The sequence below is a fragment of the Podarcis cretensis genome (genome assembly GCF_951804945.1).
Source record: "Podarcis cretensis genome assembly, chromosome: 1".
Taxonomy (NCBI): domain Eukaryota; kingdom Metazoa; phylum Chordata; class Lepidosauria; order Squamata; family Lacertidae; genus Podarcis; species Podarcis cretensis.
In genome coordinates, this window is record NC_137170.1 from 126,359,028 (window position 1) to 126,380,181 (window position 21,154).

General features: G+C 42.2%; 1 protein-coding gene and 1 pseudogene across 2 annotated transcripts in view; both read left to right on the forward strand.

The window, feature by feature from the left end:
• TMEFF2 (transmembrane protein with EGF like and two follistatin like domains 2) overlaps nucleotides 1–21,154 on the forward strand; it is a 244,754-nt gene that overhangs the window by 156,498 nt on the left and 67,102 nt on the right. The window contains exon 5 of the mRNA XM_079981791.1: nucleotides 7,145–7,241. Coding sequence (XP_079837917.1) covers nucleotides 7,145–7,241 — 97 coding nt within the window. The remainder of the gene's footprint in view (nucleotides 1–7,144; nucleotides 7,242–21,154) is intronic.
• On the forward strand, nucleotides 13,247–13,685 carry LOC307213617 (large ribosomal subunit protein eL34 pseudogene; annotated as a pseudogene). The gene has a single exon. The product of its transcript is annotated as a large ribosomal subunit protein eL34 pseudogene (transcript).

Consider the following 21,154-nt stretch of genomic DNA (forward strand, 5'->3'; position numbering starts at 1 on the left):
TTACCTGTGTACAATAGGCTAGTTTCTACACATGCTCACATCCTCCTCTCTAGCCTCCATCCTAGAAACCAGGAGGCATTATCAGACTTCAAGCATACCTTCCAGCCAAGCCCACTGGAGGAGAGTGAAAAGCAGGCCAAGTGAGGGAGTATGGTCTAGGGAGAGTCCTGGGGTCCAAAGAGAGAGAGGTCTGGGTGCCCATATCTTTGTGCCCATGTGTGTGTGTGTGTGTGTGTGTGTGTGATTTCTTGCTGCTGGTTTTAGTTTTATTCATTTCCTGTTTTAACCACCGGGCCATTGTTGCTGTTACGTTTTGCCTTTTTATTTGTAAGCCGCTTTGTGCAACTCCCTTGTGGAGGGGGTAAAAGCAGGATTTAAATATTTTTGATAAATAGGTAAATGATTGCATGCCGGTAGAGTCCATATTTTGCCTACAGAATCTTGCAGGCTTCCAGTTGGCCAATGTGAAAACAGGATGTTAGACGAGGGGGATCTTTGGCCGGAGCCAGCAGGCATTTTGCTAACATCTTGAAAATAATCACAGATAGGGTTTTCTGAATGCTGCGCGAAATGCTTCCCAATGCTTATATATATATATATATATATATATATATATATATATATATATATATATTCTCTGAAGACTCATGGAAGGTTTCTTGGAGGCATGTGCAAAATGGTGCAAAACCTAAAGGCCAGGGAGGGAGACGACAGCCCTCGGGTCACCTTAGAAAATGAACATCTTACACTCTGAAAGCTTAAATAGCAGCAGGAAATAAGGAGAAAATAACTCTTTCTAGGTTGTCTGGTTTTATCAGGGCACTCATCTGCACAGTGGGGTGGGAAGAGAATTCACTTTAAACAAATTTTATCGCCAGGTAACACCGCTGTTGAGACCAATGGGAGAAAAAATAAATAAAAGAAAGGCAACTGCTGTTTTAATTTAATGCCAGGGAATAATGCCTGGGTAGTTCAGTTCTCCCAGCCCAGTTACTCTCCTTGTTCACCAATGGCAATTGCAATGAAAGCACTACCAGCTCATTTCTAATAAAAAATGAAGGGAGGATGCTCTGCTTATGCGTTGAACTTGCTGTCTGCGAAAGGTTCACTTACTATTCACAATGTAAACCATCCCTGGATGCTGAGTGTTTGGAATACAGATTTAAAACGCTGCTCTTCCTCTTGAAAACATATGTTGTCTGTGGGAAAAGCATACCTGCTAACACTGGAACATTATAAAAGGATACACTGAAGCTGCGGGCATTTAGCTGGGGGAAGAGAGACCAAAGACAATCCTGTTAAATTAAATATAAATACATGGAAAGTGTTGTTTTTTTCCAGAGGGACTTAAAAGCAGAGAGAGAAATTTTGCTAAAAATGAAGGAGCTTGTTTTTCAGAACTTGGACAATCTGGCAGGTTTACAAAGGCTTAATTATTGAGCGATGTGATGCCTGGCACTTCTCATGGAGCTTTTGAAAAAAAAAAGTTTTATGGATAGTTGTTAAATTTATTTTGCAACCTGAAGGTGAAGGGCAGTTATCCTAGCATATAAGCTGTTTCCAGTCATAGTGAGCAGTGGCTGTACAGAGCAGCCTTTCAGTGTGTGTGTGTGTGTGTGTGTGTGTGTGTGTACGTGTTCTTTATTAAAAATAAAATGTACATAATTACAAGTGTACCGAGGAAGATAAGACACCGAGAGAGAGAGAGAGAGAGAGAGAGAGAAAGAAAGAAAGAAAGAAAGAAAGAAAGAAAGAAAGAAAGAAAGAAAGAAGAGTTTGGATTTGATATCCCGCCTTTCACTCCCTTTAAGGAGTCTCAAAGCGGCTAACATTGTCCTTTCCCTTCCTCCCCCACAACAAACACTCTGTGAGGTGAGTGGGGCTGAGAGACTTCAGAGAAGTGTGACTGGCCCAAGGTCACCCAGCAGCCGTATGTGGAAGAGCGGAGACGTAAACTCGGTTCCCCAGATTACAAGTCTAGCGCTCTTAACCACTACACCACAGAAAGAAAGAAAGACACATATCCAGGTAGAAAACAAAACAGAACAAAACAAAAAGAAATTTGATACATTACGAAAAACAGGGGGGGGAAATGTAATTGTAGCTATTGTTATTTCTAGTCGTAGTGGGCACTGGCTGGGCAGAGCAAATGTTGTCATTTGGCTGAGCTGTGTCAGGTGCTTTTCAAACATCAGCACAGTGAACAACCATTGGAGGACCCCGTGCCAGATCTGTGCCCTGAGAAATACCAATTGGGCTCACCAGCCTACAGGAAAGAGAGAAGTGCAGAACATGGTTTGGCAATGTGAATCATGGGTGCGGATTGAAGAACGGGGGAAATGGATTCAGTTCACAGTTAAAGGTGAATCTTCGTAATCTACATGAACGTGAACTGAAACACAGCTAGCTTCCAATTTCGCACGTCTCAGAATTTTGCAGTGCAGTGCTCCAGCCCAGCAGTGGGCATATTCTATGCATCTACTAGGGCATAGTGTGCGTAGAAATACACATACCCATGAAAATACAGTGGTGCCTCGCAAGATGAAATTAATTCGTTCTGCGAGTTTTTTCGTCTTGCGGTTTTTTCGTCTTGCGAAGCACAGACGTTGGAAAAGCTTCAGAAATCACCAAAGTCTTCAAAAACCTCAAAAAAGGCTACCACACCGCGTGCTATGAGTTGCTCCTCGAAGTGAATGCATGGTTTTAAGAAAAAGGAAACAAACTTGCAAGACAAAGGAAACAAACTTACAAGACGTTTTCGTCTTGCGAAGCAAGCCCATAGGGAAATCCGTCTTGCGAAGCAACTCAAAAAACGAAAAACTCTTTCGTTTTGCGAGTTTTTCGTCTTACGAGGCATTCGTCTTGCGAGGTACCACTGTAATGCACAAATGTTCATTATCTTAGAAGAATTGTGCTGCAAAATGTGTGTATTAGGCAAAAATTGCATATGCAATCCTTTTCAAAATCCACCAGCATTTTAGAGTTAATTTGTTCTAATATACACACAGTCTCTTTTTATAGCGTCTCGCATCCATCTTTGTATATACGCCTCTTGACGTTCTCTCCATTGCTTTCTGTTGCTTCTTTACATAACAGTTACTGAATTTAGGATTAGAAAAATGAAAAATGGAGAGAAACCAAGATTAGCAGATACATTTGTTCTTAATTATAGGCAATTCATTGGGGGGGGGAGAGGTTGCCCTACACCTCACTCACTCCTTAAAGCGCCCATCTCATAAAGGTAATGGCTGCTATATTCTTTCAGCGATCTCTGCTATGGTGAACACCAACTGCCTGCCTTGCCTCGGAGGCATCTTGTAAAGATGTTAAAGTTTTGCAACTGCTACACCTACTTGAGAAGCGGGTCGGGACCTGGGAGTTTGCATGCAGGAGAATAAACCTCCTCTTCCCTCCTCTCCCATTTCTAACTGAGCTGCTCCATCGGTCACATGGAATTCAAAGAAGATGGGAAGCTGATCACATCTCAAGCCATCTCTGATCTGACAATTTCGCCCTAAGGGAAACTTTCATTGTAATGGGCTGCATATGTGGGCACGAATATTTTCTTTCTCGTGAGTGAAGCCAATTAATTTTCTTTTTTAAGTTCCAAAGCTCCTCCATGGAGCCGCTTTGGGGACTGAGTGCAGCTCCTTGTTGAGTCATACCAAACAAGAACCCATAGCGTGTGTTAAACTCCGCTGACAAAAACTGCCCTGTAGTTTTCAGTGTGAACCAGTCCTTAGACTGTTGTTTTAGGAACACGGGAAGTTGCTTTATACTGATCAGACCATTGGTCTGACTAGCTCAGTATTTCCCTCGCTGACAGACAGAAGATCTCCAGAATATCAACCCTACTTGGAGCTGTCAAGTGTTGAACCTGGGACTTTTTACATTGGACAGCACTGAACTCTCCCTTCCTCTGCCAATCATTACACACTTTGGCTGAAGCTACACACAGGGTGATTGTTTCATCCTTATGCGATGGTCACCTCCAGGCTTGACTACTGTAATTCGCTTTACGCGGGGCTGCCCTTGAAGCTGTCCCAGAAACGCCAGCGGGTGCAGAATGCTGCAGCGAGGCTCCTCACAGGGTCTCTGCCATGGGAGCATATTCACCCAGTGCTTTTCCAGCTGCACTGGCTCCCGGTGGAGTACAGGGTCAGATTTAAGGTGCTGCTTTTGACCTTTAAAGCCCTTCACGGCCTAGGACCCTCATACCTACAGGACCGCCTCTCCCAGTATGCCCCACGGAGAGCCTCAAGGTCTATAGATAGCAACACCCTAGTGGTCCCAGGCCCTAAGGAAGTTAGATTAGCTTCAACCAGAGCCAGGGCCTTTTCAACTCTGACTCCAGCCTGGTGGAACGCTCTGCCTCATGAGACCAGGGCCCTGCAGGATCTGATTTCTTTCCGCAGGGCCTGTAAGACAGAGTTGTTCCGCCTGACCTTTGGCTTGGAGCCAATTTGATTCCCTCCCCCTCTTTTTTTTCTCTTTTTTCTTTTTCTTTTCCTTTCTCCTCCTACGATGAGGCTACATTTTAATATTTTAAAGTTTCAATATTTTAATGTTGTATTTTAATTTTGTTTTTAAGTTGTATTCATTCAACTTGCTTTTATTATTGCTTGTTAGCCACCCTGAGCCTGGTCTTGGCTGGGGAGTGCGTGGTATAAATTATTATTATTATTATTATTATTATTATTATTATTATTATGAAAAACAGCCATTTTTAAGCAGAGTACTAGCAGAGGGTGGCAGGTGCTAATTCACCCTTTCCTTTCTGCCTCTTTTCCATTCAAAATAGCTCTCTCTCCCAGCTGTCTTTCTTCCCATTTCTTCATTCCTAAAGATGGGGTAGCGGCTGGGAGAGGGGCAATTTTGAACAGAAGACAGCCAAAGCAAAAGGGCTTTAAGCAACAGTGCCCAACATCTGCCACTACAGCAGCAACCAAGGCTGACTGTGGTTTTTTAAAAAAACATAAGTTGGGGAAAATGCACAAATTCACCCTTTGCTGCCTAAGTTCACCGCTAACCATCTCATTGCAATATTGCTTTCCTTGCCTCACGAAACCTCCCAAATTGGTACAACAATCACATTGGTGTTCTGAACAAGTGCATGGTGGGAAGAGAGCAGGCGCCACTACCACCCACCCAGCACACATGGCAGCGCATGTCTACAACATGCCTACACATATATGTGATTGGGAACAGTGCGCCATCGGAAACTTTGCAAAGACATGATTCCTGAGAATGGTGAGAAGTGCCTGCATTTATGTGACCAACCGGTCATCGACACATTGCAGATGTGTCCTAGAACATGTGCAGCAAGAGACACATCCTATTAGGTTGCATCTGCACCATACTATAATAATAATAATAATAATTTATTATTTGTACCCCGCCCATCTGGCTGGGTTTCCCCAGCCACTCTGGGCGACTTCCAACAAAGATGAAAAATTCACTAAAATGTCACATATTAAAAACTTCCCTGAACAGGGCTGCCTTCAGATGTCTTCTGAATGTCAGGTAGTTGTTTATCGCTTTGACATCTGATGGGAGGGCATTCCACAGGGTGGGCGCCACTACCGAGAAGGCCCTCTGCCTGGTTCCCTGTAAATTGGCCTCTCGCAGTGAGGGAACCGCCAGAAGGCCCTCGGAGCTGGACCTCAGTGTCTGGGCAGAACGATGGGGGAGGAGACGCTCCTTCAGATATACTGGACCGAGGCCGTTTAGGGCTTTAAAGGTCAGCACCAACACTTTGAATTGTGCTCGGAAACGTACATTTAAGGCACTCTTGCACCACAGTTGTGGCTCCCCCTTCCCATGAAAGGAAGAACCCTAGGAACTGTAGATTATTAAGGGTTCTGCCCCTCATAGAGCTAAAATTCCCTGCAACCTTAAACCAACTACAGCTCCCATGATTCTTTGGGGTAATTCATGACTGTAAAAGTGGTACAGTGGTACCTCGGGTTAAGTACTTAATTCATTCCGGAGGTCCATTCTTAACCTGAAACTGTTCTTAACCTGAAGCACTACTTTAGCTAATGGGGCCTCCCGCTGCTGCCACACCACCACCGCACGATTTGTGTTCTCATCCTGGAGCAAAGTTCTTTTTTAAAAAAAAAAAAATATTTATTAAAGTTTTAAATGTTACAAAAAGAGAAAAAGATAATTCCAAGTCAAACAAAAACTTAACAACACATCACAATAAAGAAAGAAGAGAATAGAAAAAAAAGAAATTTTATAAAAAAACAGAAAAACAGAAAAATAGAAACAATTAAAAAACACAACGAACCTTCCCATAACTTATCTTTCATTTACTTGTTTCCTTGACCTCCTCGCACCTCCCTTTTTTTTGTATTCTATTTCGGTTAGCTATTTCAGCAAATCCTTTCCATCTTTCCCAATTTTTATCTTATAATTTATCTTAATATAATGTAACTTTACCTTTCCTCCTTTCATCCATTAACAGTCTATTTTTACTTAATCCTTTACAATATTTCCGCTAAAGCCACATAACTTCATTCCAGCCTCCTTCTAACATTCCTTAATTTTACAATGTTTCTGTAAATAAACTTTAAATTTCTTCCAATCTTCTTCCACCGACTCTTCTCCCTGGTCTGGAGCAAAGTTCTTAACCTGAGGTACTATTTCTGGGTTAGCGGAGTCTGTAACCTGAAGCGTATGTAACCTGAAGTGTATGTAACCCAAGGTACCACTGTATAAGAGTGCTTTAAACTCTTATGTGAGTGAGTGGTTTGAGTGTGACCCTAGTGTTCAATACAGAGCCCCAAGCTGCAGAAGGGTTGTAGCTGAGTGGAAGAGCACCTGCCTTGCATGCCGAAGAGTCCAGGTTCAATCCCCGCCATCTCCAGGCAAGGGTGGGGATGCTTTCAGTACCTTGGAGAGCTCCTACCAATCAGTTGTGGACAACACTAAACTACATGAACCAACAGCTTGATTCAGTGTATGTTAATTTTCTATGCTCTTTCTGCGTTCCTAATCTAAACGTTTGAGAGGCGACATAGTCATTCGCACATATAAACTATACACAAGTAGATGGGATGTTTTCTTTATTATTGCTGATTTTGTGACAGATTTTGGACTGGGAAACTGACGCGTTTCTTCTTGATTTCTTCTTTCACAGGCAGTGAAGGTTCTGGAGAAACCATTCAAAAGGAAACATCCACCTGCGACATTTGCCAATTCGGGGCAGAGTGCGATGAAGATGCAGAGGATGTTTGGTATGGTAACATGCATTCATTATCGATTTATTTGTCTTGAAAAGCTTGATTTCCCCTCATAATTCTTTTTCTTCCAAATTCCTCTCCTTGAAATGTAGCTAAGGTTGTACTGTTTCAGTTGTGGTGAAAAACTCAAATGTGTTTCTTGAGTATAACAGACACCAAAAAGTTCTTCTGTTTTTAAAAAAAGAGAATGCAGAGATAGAAACAAATTTCTCCCACTCACACCTGAAATCTGATTATTTATCATTCATTTACACTGTTTTAATGGGATGAGGCTGCAAGCTTCAAACAGCGCTGAGGCTGGAGTTGGACACCGATTGTTAAAGAGAGTTGAAGGTGGTACGATAAAAGTCATAATTTCACATTTCCTTTTCACCTTTTCAGCCTCCAGTCAAACAGGTTAAGCGGGTTTTGCATGCAGTCCGAGCTATTTAAAGCGGATTATCTTCTGTCTTTAGCCTTCCCTTATAAAAATGGCTAAGAGGGCATTTAGACATGGATAATATTACTTTAGTTTTCCAGATTATAATATTACCTTAGTTTTCCACGTTGTTCTGTTTCCTTTCACACTGCGGTAACTGTTGTGTTATGAAATGGCAGCTTTTTGATACTGGCATATCACACTAAATTTCTTTCACACCAGTGGGCATGGTGTGACACAGTAAGGAGCATCATTGGACAATGTTGCTACTCCCTCACCCTTTCCACACATCTGTGTTTCTGTTCCCCTATGGAAACAGCTTAAAGTTAAATAATTATCTAGGGGATAAGGGTTCATCAAGAAAGACCTGGTTATGTTTAGAATGATACCGCATAGGGAAATGTTCCCTGATACCAAGATGAGGGATTCTATGGAATGCAGATAGAGAGAATTGATAAGAATAATGATCGGTTGTGACCTTGACGGAAGCGTACAGTAGATCGGCCTTCTTGTGTTTTGGCTCATCTTCCTCTTTTTTTTCTTTTTTTCTCCCCCCCCCCCTTTTTTCCTTTTCTCTCTCTTTTTTTCTTCTTTTCCTCCTTCTCCCCCTTTTCTTTTTTCTCCCCCCCCCCCATAATGGCTTATGTTCTATGCCATGTACTTAGATTTTTTTGTATTTTTTTTTTAGCTTTCTTCACCATCATTATTATTAAGGAATTTTCTTCTGTAATTTTGATTGTCTATATTTATTTCTCTTTGTTTAAAGCAAAAGAAAAGTATTTTAAAAAAAGAAAAGAAAAAGAAAACAGCTAGAAAGAACTGTGTGCCAGTATACTGCCCCAAATGTTGTCCCGTCATTCCCGCAATTTCGGGTTTGCTGTGGGGTGGGGAGAGATGCAAACAGATTTTCTCTGCAATTGGTTAACATGGAAATGAGGGGGCAGGGGGCGGGAAGAGAGCGAGAGAAAGTGGTGCAGTAGTGGTGGGCATCAAAAGCTGGCATCAGCCCTGCTCCCATAGTGACAATCGCTGTGAGACTACAGGAATGAATGCCCCAGACTCATCCCTCTACCACAGTGTTTCTCAACCTGTGGGTCTCCAGATATTGTTGGACTACAACTCCCATCATTCCTAGGAAGCATGACCAGTGGTCAGGGATGATGGGAGTTGTAGTCCAACAACATCTGGGGACCCATGGGTTGAGAACCACCTTGAATGCTGGGGGAGGAAGGCAACCCAGATGTTCCCAGCAGATGTAGCTGGGCTGTTAATGATTTTTCGAAGAACAAATAACATTATTCTGATTGGGTACAGTCTGCTCCTTTCTGCAGCCTCCCCTTCCCCCACTCAAACCCTTCTCTGTGTCGGCTGCCAAATCCCGCTCGGCAAAATGAATACTCACTGCTGTTGTCGCTATTAATTATAATTGCCTTACTTTGATACATTTTGCTGCATTAGCCACTCGGAGTGCAGGACTCTTGACATTCACGTTTGCATGGTGGTGCAGACAGGAGCTTGTTTAGTTGCAGAAGAGAAGAAAGAGCACCCTATTATTATAGGAAAAAAGGAAGGAGGGTTGTGTGGGTCAACCAGACCTTCTGTAGTTTGTACATTCTACTCTGGTTGTGGGATGATGTGATGAGATGGGCCTTTCCACAGTTCAGCCTCCATCCAGTCCAAAATGAGCCTTCTCCAAGAGTCTGTGCTGTACCCTTTTTGGTGCCTGCTGAAAACATTTTTGTTTAGACAGGCCTACCCAGATACAGGTGGCGCTGTGGTCTAAACCACTGAGCCTCTTAGGCTTGCCAGTCAGAAGGTTGGCGGTTCAAATCCCCATGACAGGGTGAGCTCCCATTGCTCTGTCCCAGCTCCTGCCAACCTAGCAGTTCGAAAGCACACCAGTGCAAGTAGATAAATAGATACCACTGCTGCAGGAAGGTAAACTGCGTTTCTGTGCACTCTGGCTTCCATCACGGTGTTCTGTTGTGCCAGAAGCGGTTTAGTCATGCTGGCCACATGACCCGGAAAGCTGTCTGCAGACAAATGCTAGCTCCCTCGGCCTAAAAGTGAGATGAGCGCCGCAACCCCATAGTCACCTTGAACTGGACTTAACCATCCAGGGCTCCTTTACCTTTTATCTACCCAGATATTTATAAAGTCAGTGTGAGTTTTAACCTGTTTTTAGTTTTCTGCTATCTTAACATTTTGAAAGTCTAAAATTATTGTTGATCATTCCTCTTATTTTTTTAATAAGTTTTTATTAAGATTTTAAAGATTGCAGAAAAAAGCAAGAAAAATAATAACAATCAAAGAAAAAACAGAAAAAACAATACATATAAAAAAGAAGAAAACATCATCAAAAAAAACAGAAAACAGAAAGAGAAAAACAAAAAAAAAACAAATCCAACATCACTTGTTTATATTCACTTATTTCCTTGACCTCATCACACCTCCCATTTTTGTATTCTAATTCAATTTGTTATTTCAGCAAATCCTTCCAACCCTATTTTTATCTTAATAATTTATCTTAATATACTATAATTTAACATTCTCTCTTTCACCAACTCATTTTTACTTAATCCTTTATATCATTTCCACTAAAACCACATAGTTTTCTTTTCCCAACATCTTTCTAACAGTCCTTAATTTTACAATATTTTTGAAGATAAACTTTAATTTTTTTCCAATCTTCTTCCACCGACTCTTCTCCTTGGTCCCGGATTCTGCCAGTCATCTCAGCCAGTTCCATGTACTCCATCACCTTCATCTGCCATTCTTCCCGGGTGGGTAGATCTTGTGTTTTCCAAAACTTTGCAATGAGTATTCTTGCTGCTGTTGTGGCGTACATAAAAAAAGTTCTATCCTCCTTTCGCACCAATTGGCCGACCATGCCCAAGAGAAAGGCCTCTGGTTTCTTCTGGAAGGTATATTTAAATACCTTTTTCATTTCATTATAGATCATCTCCCAAAAGGTCTTAATCTTTGGGCACGTCCACCAAAGGTGAAAGAAAGTGCCTTCAATCTCTTTACATTTCCAACATTTATTATCGGGCAAATGATAAATTTTTGATGATCATTCCTCTTATTGATAATGTTGCTGCTTTTTTTTTCTTCTGTGAACCACTTTGAGCTCTCTCTCTTTTTACACTCGAGCAGCGTATAATTTTAATGAAATAAATCAATAAAAATAAATGGCATGGAGCATAAGAAGAACCCATCTAAGCCAACATTGTCTTCTTGTGATGGCTAACCCAAATGCCTATGGGAAGCCCATAAGTGGGACTTGGCAGCACACTTCTCTCATGTGTTCCCCTTGTTTTTGGAGGCACACTGCTTCCAACAGAGGAGAAAAAAACATAGCCATTGAAAACTTGTAGGCATTGATAGCCTTATCCTCCATGAATCTCCAAGAAATGGAGGACGGGATAATACCCCCCCTGCTCCCTAAAAGGGAGAGAAACCACATGAACCAGGTGGCTACTCAATTGAGCAATCAGTTCTTACTGTGAAAATTATCTGGGGTGCTCTGTTACCTGTATCGACTAGCTGTTTCTTGAAAGGAGTGTTTCAAACGTAAACTGAATTTAAAAACTGGGAAGAATAAGTTACTTCAATCTTTCAGTGCATTGCCGCTACCCCATGCCACCCAAAATTGCAATAATTTCCATGAAGACTTTACTATGTGAAGTGATAGTATACTTAGTGTATGCTTTTTGTGGCAAACCTGGGTTTGCTTCTATGGAATGGGTTTGCTTCTATAAAATGAGGGTGCCTGGCTTACTAGCAATACATGTGAAAAGGATCTAGGGGTCTTGGTGGGTCCCAAGATTAAGATGAGTCAACAGTGTGCTCAACAGCAGCAAAAAAAAAAAGGTACAGTGGAACCTTGCTTTTCGAGCATCTCAGAAGCCGAACAATTTGGAACCTGAATTCTGAAAACCCTGATGTAATTGCTTTCATTTTCGAATGCGCCTCAGAAGCCGAGGCATGTTTTTCATTTTCCCTCATTGACTTCCCAGCCAGCCCATTGATCTTCGGTTTTCGAACATTCTGGAAGTCGAATGGTCTTCCAGAACTGATTACGTTCAAAAACTGATGCTCCACTGTAATGCTATAGGGTCCAGATCAAGGGAAGGAACAGTACTGCTCTATTCTGCCTTGGTCAGACCACACCTGGAGTACTGTGTCCAGTTCTGGGCACCACAATTTAAGAAGGATGTTGGCAAACTGGAACATGTGCAGAGGAGGGCAACCGAGATGATCAAGGGTCTGGAAACCAAGCCTTATGAGGAGCGCTTGAAGGAGCTGGGTATGTTTAGCCTGGAAAAGAGGAGACTGAGAGGAGATATGATAGCCATCTTCAAATATCTCAAGTGGAAGCAGGAACAAGCTTCTCTCTCCTGCTCTGAAGGGTAGGCCTCGAGGCAATGGTTTCAAGTTACAAGAAAGGAGATTCCTTTTTTAAAAAAATAATATTTATTAAAATTTCAATAAAAAAAGGTTACAAAAATGATAAAAACAAAAAACAAAAAATACAAATTACAGAAAAAATAAAAACAGTTAAAAATAAGTCCCTCTTTCTATATCTTACAGTTCATTTACTTATTTTCATGACTTCCTCACACCTCCCTTTTTTGTATTCCAGTTCAGATAGTTAATTCAGCAAATCCTTACCCTCTTTGTTTTATCTTAGTTCTTTATCTTCACATATTATAACTTTATATTTTCATCTAATATCAATCCATTTTTACATATTCCTATTTAACCTTATTACTAAAACCGCTTCGTTTCATTCCAACATCATTTTAACATTCAATAATTTTACAGTGTTTCTGTAAATAATTTTTAAATTTCTTCCAATCTTCTTCCACCAACTCTTCTCCCAAGAAAGGAGATTCCAACAAAACATCAGGAATAACTTTCTGACAGTAAGAACTGTTTGACAGGGCAACAGACTCCCGCAGGAGGTTGTGAACTCTCCTTACTTGGAGGTTTTTAAGCAGAGACTGGATGGCCATCTGTCATGGATGTTTTAGCTGAAATTCCTGCATTGCTGGGGGTTGGACTAGATAACTCTTGGCTTCCCTTCCATCTCTACAATTCTATGATTCTAAGTGACCCTTAACAATATTCCATGTTTCCACTCTGTCAGGGAACTGCCATCAGAGCCAAAGGAGGAGAGAGGGCTCCAGAGGGATGCCGGAGAGGGTCCCAGTAGGGAGAGAGGCAGCCCATCCGCTGGGGAAGGAAATCAGCGTAGCACCAGTGGAGAAGGGGGGCAGATGGGGGAATCGGAGAAAAGGCTCCTGGACTCCTCACCGGAGACCAGCGGGGAGAGCATGGGTCCTCCGCTGCCCACACCCTCCCTGCGCAGAAGACTTCCGCGCAGGGAGAGTAGGCGGCGACTGGGCGTCAAAGAACTTCTTTGCTGGAAGAAGTTTAAGAAACACCCACTGACGGATTCTGCCAGCAACTGAGACAGCCACGAGTGCAAGGCTGTCCAGAAGGAAAGGGTTCAACCAGGCAACCTAGCCAGGAGTGGCGGCAACTTACGCACGAGCAACCCCCTTAGAACACACTTGCTCTTCCGGTGCTGGCTCCCACTCCAGACACGATGGTCCAGCGTCTGACATACCGACGTAGGTTGTCCTACAACACAGCCTCTAACAAGACCAGGCTATCCCGGACACCAGGCAACAGGATTGTTTATTTGTACACCAAGAAAGTGGGTAAGGCACCGAAGTCTGCATGCGGCGTGTGCCCAGGAAGACTTCATGGTGTTCGTGCTGTTCGCCCTAAAGTTCTTATGAGGCTGTCAAAAACAAAGAAGCATGTTAGCAGAGCCTATGGTGGGTCCATGTGTGCTAAATGCATTCGTGACAGAAGCAAACGAGCATTCCTTATTGAGGAACAGAAGATTGTTGTCAAGGTGCTAAAGGCCCAAGCACAGAGTCAGAAATCAAAGTGATAATTTGTGTTGTCTCCCTAATAAATGAAGATTTTTTTTTTTAAAAAAAGAACCATTACACACTCTGATTCCGTATTGGAAGCAGTAACTCCAAGCTGCAGAGGATTAGCACATTTCCCTTACTTCTTTTTCAGAAAGTGAATATGTGTGTGTGTGTGTGTGGGAAGGCGCCCACCCAGCCATGCACACCCACGGTTTAGCATTCCATTAGTGACGATCCTTCACTCTGTTAAAAAACAAAGGCTATTCAGTTTAAAGTCTTTAACGTCTTGCTTCTTTTAATCTGCGAAAGCTCCTTGTCTCCAAAAGAGGATCATATATTACTGGCATTATTCCTACCTTTAATGCATTTTGCACCAGAGTAGGCTTCATGAATATTTGAAGCAAGCCAGTGGCTGTGCCCATTTATTAAGCTCTCGATTGCGATCTATCGGTAAATCGGGCATTCACTTGTCGTTCGCTTTGGGGCTTTATTTCTGAGCTTGCTAAGAAAACAATTGACTCGGGATGACAGGGAGTGATTCATTGTAACGCCCCTGATAAAAGCACACATGCACAAAAAGGCAAGAGGAGCATTAAGGCTCTGAGCAGGGAGGCGCATTTCAGAGATCATCCCTTCACATGTGCATGTACAGAGACACACACACTCTCTCTCAATTTTTAAAGCATTTCAGAGCTCTCAGGGAGGGTATAAATAGAACATATCAAAGGGAGAGCCCTTTCATTTTGCAAAGTGGCTTAATGTCAGCTCATGAGCGTGTCAAAAGTCCTAGACTTGTTTTGTTACAGGTCAACAAGAGTGGAAGCTCTTGTTCCTCTGGACTACTTGTAATCTATAAAGATGGCAGAAGCTCTTCAGAGTTGAAGTAGCTTGATATAACACATGAAAATGCTCTTTTATTTAAAGGGAAAATGAGAGAGGTTGGTGTTATCTTCAGATGAAGGTCAACCTTTTGAAAAAACCTCCCCTTCCTAGCGTATCCAGAAGGATCAAAAACTTGCAGTCCTTTTGCATTCATAATTACTGTGTGATCTGTTACTTTTTTTTAAAAAAGGAGAGTTTGAGTGCTACAGCAAAGAATACTTATTATTCTTATTATATATGAATATGGAATTTGTAATTACGTCAGCTACTAAAGTAAGCGTTGATAGCTTTGCGTTATGGTGCTGTCAGCTGTCTGCACTCATATTTTGTGGCCCCCAAGCTTCTGCTTATTTGCAGAAGAATAAATACATATCTTCTCTTTTTAAGTTGCATCCTTTCTTTTAAGGTATTATTAATTGATTGATTGATTGATTGATTGATTGATTGATTGATTGATTGATTGATTTATGCCCTGCCCATCTGGCTGAGTTTCCCCAGCCACTCTGGGGAATTTTAATGAATATTGGGAATATTAATGAATGACAATATCAGCATCATAGCTGATGTCACTTGAACTCTTGGTACACGTGGCGATTTGATGTGCATAACCTTCCTTGGAACCTTGGAGCATTAGGGCTTTTGTTTGCAGGTTGTTTTTGGAATGGAAATAAATAAACATCACTCTTAACAAATCCCCATTTGGCCATAATGTTCACTGGGTGACCTTGGGCCAGTCACTTCCTCTCAACCTACCTCACTGGGTTTTTGTGGGGATTGAATGAGGAGGAGAGAGAAACACGAACATGTATCAGTGCTATTTTTCTAGAAGCAGAGGTACCAAAACTCACCATTGAGGCCTCTCTTGTTCTCTTTTTATGGCTATGATGCCCACGTGAGAGAAGTTGGAATTGAGTTCCCGCAAGTTCTGGTTGGGAAAAATAGCCCTGCATGTACTCAACCTTCAAGCTTCTTGAAGAACAGGATGAGACACAAATGAAATAGATAAATTGATAAATTGTTGTTGTTGCTTAGCCGTTTAGTCGTGTCCGACTCTTCATGACCCCATGGACCAGAGCACGCCAGGCACTCCTGTCCTCCACTGCCTTACGCAGTTTGGTCAAACTCATGCTGGTAGCTTCGAGAACACTGTCCACCCATCTCGTCCTCTGTCATCCCCTTCTCCTTGTGCCCTCCATCTTTCCCAACATCAGGGTCTTCTCCAGGGAGTCTTCTCTTCTCATGAGGTGGCCAAAGTATTGGAGCCTCAGCTTCATGATCTGCCCTTCCAGGGAGCACTCAGGGCTGATTTCCTTAAGAATGGATAGGTTTGATCTTCTTGCAGTCCATGGGACTCTCAAGAGTCTCCTCCAGCACCATAATTCAAAAGCATCAATTCTTCAGCAATCAGCCTTCTTTATGGTCCAGCTCTCACTTCCATACATCACTACTGGGAAAACCATAGCTTTAACTATACGGACCTTTGTCGGCAAGGTGATGTCTCTGCTTTTTAAGATGCTGTCTAGGTTTGTCATTGCAATTCTCCCAAGAAGCAGGCGTCTTTTAATTTTGTGACTGTTGTCATCATCTGCAGTGATCATGGAGCCCAAGAAAGTAAAATCTCTCACTGCCTCCATTTTGATAAATTGATAAATAGGCTACTTCAAATTCCTTTCCTAGAGAGCAACCAGCAGGACAACAACAACAACAGAGACGACAACAACAACCACAACAACAAACCAGTGAATGATTAGGAGTGTGGGGCAGCAGGGCACAATATGAAGCTAAATTAATGACTGCACAGCACCTGGAGATACAGCTGAATTTGAACCCCCACCCCGCCCCCAAGTCACTTTGTGCTAACATGGCTATTTTGAATGCAAACATTATTCTACTTAGAGCCACTCCCATCCACCACCAGGATGCGTATGTAACCAAACGGCCATCCCTTAACCTCATATTTCTTCTCTAATTGCAAGTATACGTTATATGCAAATTCTACAGCATGCCGGTGCAGTAAGTGAAAGCCCACATCAATACCCTCAAACCAAATTCTCATGCAAATAAACTCCATTATAAGAGCATGGAAGTCTGTACAAATCATGCTGCTGTCAGCAGCAACTACCCTAAAATCAATATTGCTCGAGCCAATCGATATTTATCTTTATTATGGCCAAATATATCCCAAAAGAAAGCAAGGGAAACATGCAAAGAAAACGGGTATCTGATTTTTGCCAGCTTCTCAATCCATGTGTCAATTAGATTGGAAGAGCGGTTCTGTATCTGCTCGTTTTAGCCAGAGCATCTGAACATGATGATGTAATCCTGAGATTGGTGTGCAAAAGCTCTAAGAGGCAGCTTGAAAGCTCAAGTACACCACACAGGAAATAACTGTTTACTAATGTTCAACAGGGTGCACAAAAACTACGTGATGGCAGCATTCAGTGATGTCCTGCAATTGGTATAGCTCTAAGGGCAAATTTATAATCCATTAAATGCCTTTTTTCCCCTTACGTTACAGACTCAAAACAGAAATAGATAGTTGCAATACAGTAGCTTCTGTTCTGCTTCTCCCTTCCTTCAAACTGGAGCAGGGGAACAACAGACCCTCCAGATGTTGTTGAATTCCAACTCTCCTCAACCCAGCTGGAAGGGCACAGCTTTCTCACCCCTGATTTAAGTAGTGGAGCAGCTTGATTAGTACTTTTGCTAGATTTGGTTTCATGTTTGGTTTTGGAACAAATCCAGAATGGCAGTCAAGTCATGTGCTTGCTCAGAAGTTCAGGGAATGGTAGACCAGTTGAGGACTTGCTCTGTTGCACCTCATAAAGTTCTGGACTTCTTCCCCACAGAGGTGTATCTTGCTGCTTCATGGTATAACTTTGGGCATAGGCTGAAGAAACCCCTCTTTACCCTTGTCTTTGATGATAGATAGATAGATGATATAGATGATGATAGATAGATGATAGATAGATGATAGATAGATAGATGATAGATAGATAGATAGATGATAGATAGATGATAGATGATAGATAGATAGATAGATAGATGATAGATAGATAGATAGATAGATGATAGATACATGATAGATATTTAGGACTCACACTAGTCTTCTGTAATTTTTTTAATTTGATTTTAGTACGGTGGTACCTCAGTTTACAAACTTAATCCATTCCGGAAGTCTGTTCTTAGAACAAAACTGTTCTTAAACCAAGTCGCGTTTTCCCTAATGAGGCCTCCCACCGCTGGTGCCCTTCCACCGTTCGGATTCCATTCTTAGACCGAGGTAAAGTTCTCAAACCAATTCGTTCTTAAACTGGACTGTACTTAAAACCGAGGTACCACTGTATTGATTTTTCATATTGTTGTCATTGCAGATATTAATATATCTTGAAGCAACTGGGTGCATAAAAACTGGCCATTAATCAATCAATCCGTTTATTGTGGTCCACCAGCAGACCCCTTTTGGAATGAAATATTGTCCAGACCCATTGGATATTATTCAAAACTTTACTTGCAGAACTTTCTTCAAAACAGAACAAAAGCATCAAAGATACATCCAAATAATTCCATACAATATCTTCTGCTGTCCAGCACCGGCTCAGCATCTTAGAAATAAACGTACTTCCAAACAGATCTATAAGCAAAGGTCTCTCTCTCTCCTTACAGCCTCCATTTTTCCTGGAGCTGTGTCACTCCCTTCAGGAGAGTCATTTACACATCCTTATTCCCACAGAGCCTGGGAACAAAGATTTAACCACCGCCCTTCCAGGAAGGTAAATTTGCAATTAAATAGCTCTTATGCTCTTATGCAATCCAAGGTTAAACACTCGCCCGTTAGCTACTAGAGAATAACAACAGTTAATCATCAACCCATCTAGGAGCTCAGAGAGCCCTTTCTGCTGTTCTTTAGCTTCAATGGAATATTCTGGTTAAAACCCTTCAGTGATACACATAGTCATTCTCTATTTCAGTCTCAGTTGAACAATTATACAGTTGTGATCCACCCTGGGATCTTATGATGAGTAAGAAATTCAGGAAATAATAAAATATCATTCACCCAAGAGTGCTTCTGCATGCACAATTTCTATGAGCAAACAGACACAGGAAATCTTTCCGGCAGCAAACATCCCCTCAGTGTTCAGAAGCAAGTATGCATGCCGAACAACACTTCTGCTTCCATGTTCCCTGTACTGTTTGCGTCAAAAGATGTTAATATTCTTGAATTAAGAGTGATGGGATCTCTCTTCATTTTTAACAGTATGCTGCAAGCATGTGCTTATCTGGGGTGGGGTGGGGGTTGTGTGGCGTGTCTTTCGAAAACAAAGTGGATTACTGCAGGGCCTTTTTTCAGCCAGAACTCGCCAGAATTCTGTTGTGGCACCTCTTGAGTGGGCACCATTGCTATTCTAAGAGAACGAGGGAAGTGTTTGTGGTGAGTTCTGGCACCCATTTTCTTAGAAAGATAGCACTAGATCGGTGGCTGATTTGCCATATTTCACTCCTTTATGGGTATTAGGTATCTTACAGTGGCTGGTACTTGCTCCCCACCCCTGCCATAAAATCAAAGGGCACAGTTTGCATGCTGAGTGAACTCAGCAAAATACCGCTACATTATTATATAACTCCCTGTGTTTAAGAGAGCCTTTCTTTGCATGCTTGGGAAAGTACCCATAAAGGATAATATGATAATGCACATCAAATATTAATGTGCATTGACACCTAATCTTCTGTGTACATCAGGGCATTACAGCATGAACGAACATGGGTAGGCGCTTTGGACTGGACTATTTGGGGGCAGGGAGAAACCTTTCATCACACACACACACACTTTGTCTGCCTGCGCGCAAAATATATGGAAATAAAGTATCCTCCCACACACATCCCCATCAGCTTATACATTTCGCTGAAGTCATGCCCTAGTAGTAAAATGACTGGTGCCTTGATGACGGCCTATTTAGCCGCAATAAAAAGCCGATTGGCTTAATGTGCAATCAAAAAAGGGGTGACATTTATTGCTTCAGTTTTATGACGCCGTGAACCGAGTGAGTTTTTGAGCCTTACAGTGCCTTCAGGGGGCACGGGGATCACCAGCAATGCATCTTATTTATACCGTTTCCAATTTCCAACTAGCATTTTAGCAATAAATAGATTGTGTTGGTATTGAGTTTCATGTAAGTATGTTTAAGAAAGCAAGAGCACGATTTTGTAGGTCAGAAATCTGGGCGCGGGCGAGACGGATCAGTAGAGATGTTAACTCTCTGCTTAGCCTCTCTGCTTCCCAGCCGCTGCAAATAGCCAATTCGCATCTACATACCCTTTGCCTTGTCCTTCTGTGCCTCCTGCCAATCTAAATGTTGTACAATGCTCGGATATCACTAACAACCACAATGCCATTCACAAATATAAAGAAACTAGCTCAGGGGGGACTGGCAAAGTCGGCAAGCTGTATTAAGGACCTTCTTCCCCTTTCACCTGTTGTGGCAGTAAGGGGGGAGAATGAGGAGGTCCTCTCTGCTCCACCTTCCACCTCTCAGGTCACTGCTGGTACTCAGGAGAGCCAGTGTGGTGTAGCGGTTAAGAGCGATAGACTCGTAATCTGGTGAACCGGGTTCGCTTCCCCGCTCCTCCACATGCAGCTGCTGGGTGACCTTGGGCTAGTCACACTTCTTTGAAGTCTCTCAGCCCCACTCACCTCACAGAGTGTTTGTTGTGGGGGAGGAAGGGAAGGGAGAATGTTAGTCACTTTGAGACTCCTTCAAGTAGTGATAAAGTGGGATATCAAATCCAAACTATTCTTCTTCTTCTTCTTCTTCTTCTTCTTCTTCTTCTTCTTCTTCAGGAAGCAAGGTGCAGTTGAAGAGGGTTCTGTTGAAAAAAACTATAGAGGTAGAGCAGCAAGCCCTAGTCTCTGTCCCTTGGAATCTTTTCCTACAATTTCCATTGTATGTGTGAAGATTGGGTGCAGTTTTGCAAATAAATAGTTGTTTGTTATAAGTTGGTACTTAGTTGGCACCTCTTTGCCCAGGCCTGGGGCAGTGAGGTGGAGGTTGAAGATGAACTGAATGTTTCCTCCATTGCTGAAGTGCTGCTCTTGTTTTCTAATTGTTTATACTATGGTTTCAAAGTCTGCTTTTAATTAAAGTTATATGTTGTTTTAGTCTGCTGGATAGATTCTGTAACCTGCCCTGGGGACTGTATGGCGAAGAGTGGGGCATAGACCCTCCAAGTGTCTGTATTTTCCAGGGACATCCCTGATTTAGAGAAGCTGTCCTGGTTTCTGATTTGAGCACAAATGTCCCACTTTTCCTCGGGATTTTCCTATTTTCATTGGAGAAATGTTGGAGGGTATGGAGTTATCTGACTCCGGAGCTGTCTGAAGGCAATCCTGTATAGGGATTTTTTTATAGGTTTTATGTTTTATTATGTTTTTATATACAGTGGTACCTCGGGTTACATACACTTCAGGTTACAGACTCTGCTAAACCAGAAATATTACCTTGGGTTAAGAACTTTACTTCAGGATGAGAACAGAAATCGTGCAGCTGTGGCACAGTGGCAGCAGGAGACTCCATTAGCTAAAGTGGTCCTTCAGGTTAAGAACAGTTTCAGGTTAAGAACAGACCTCCAGAACGAATTAAGTTTTTAACCCGAGGTAC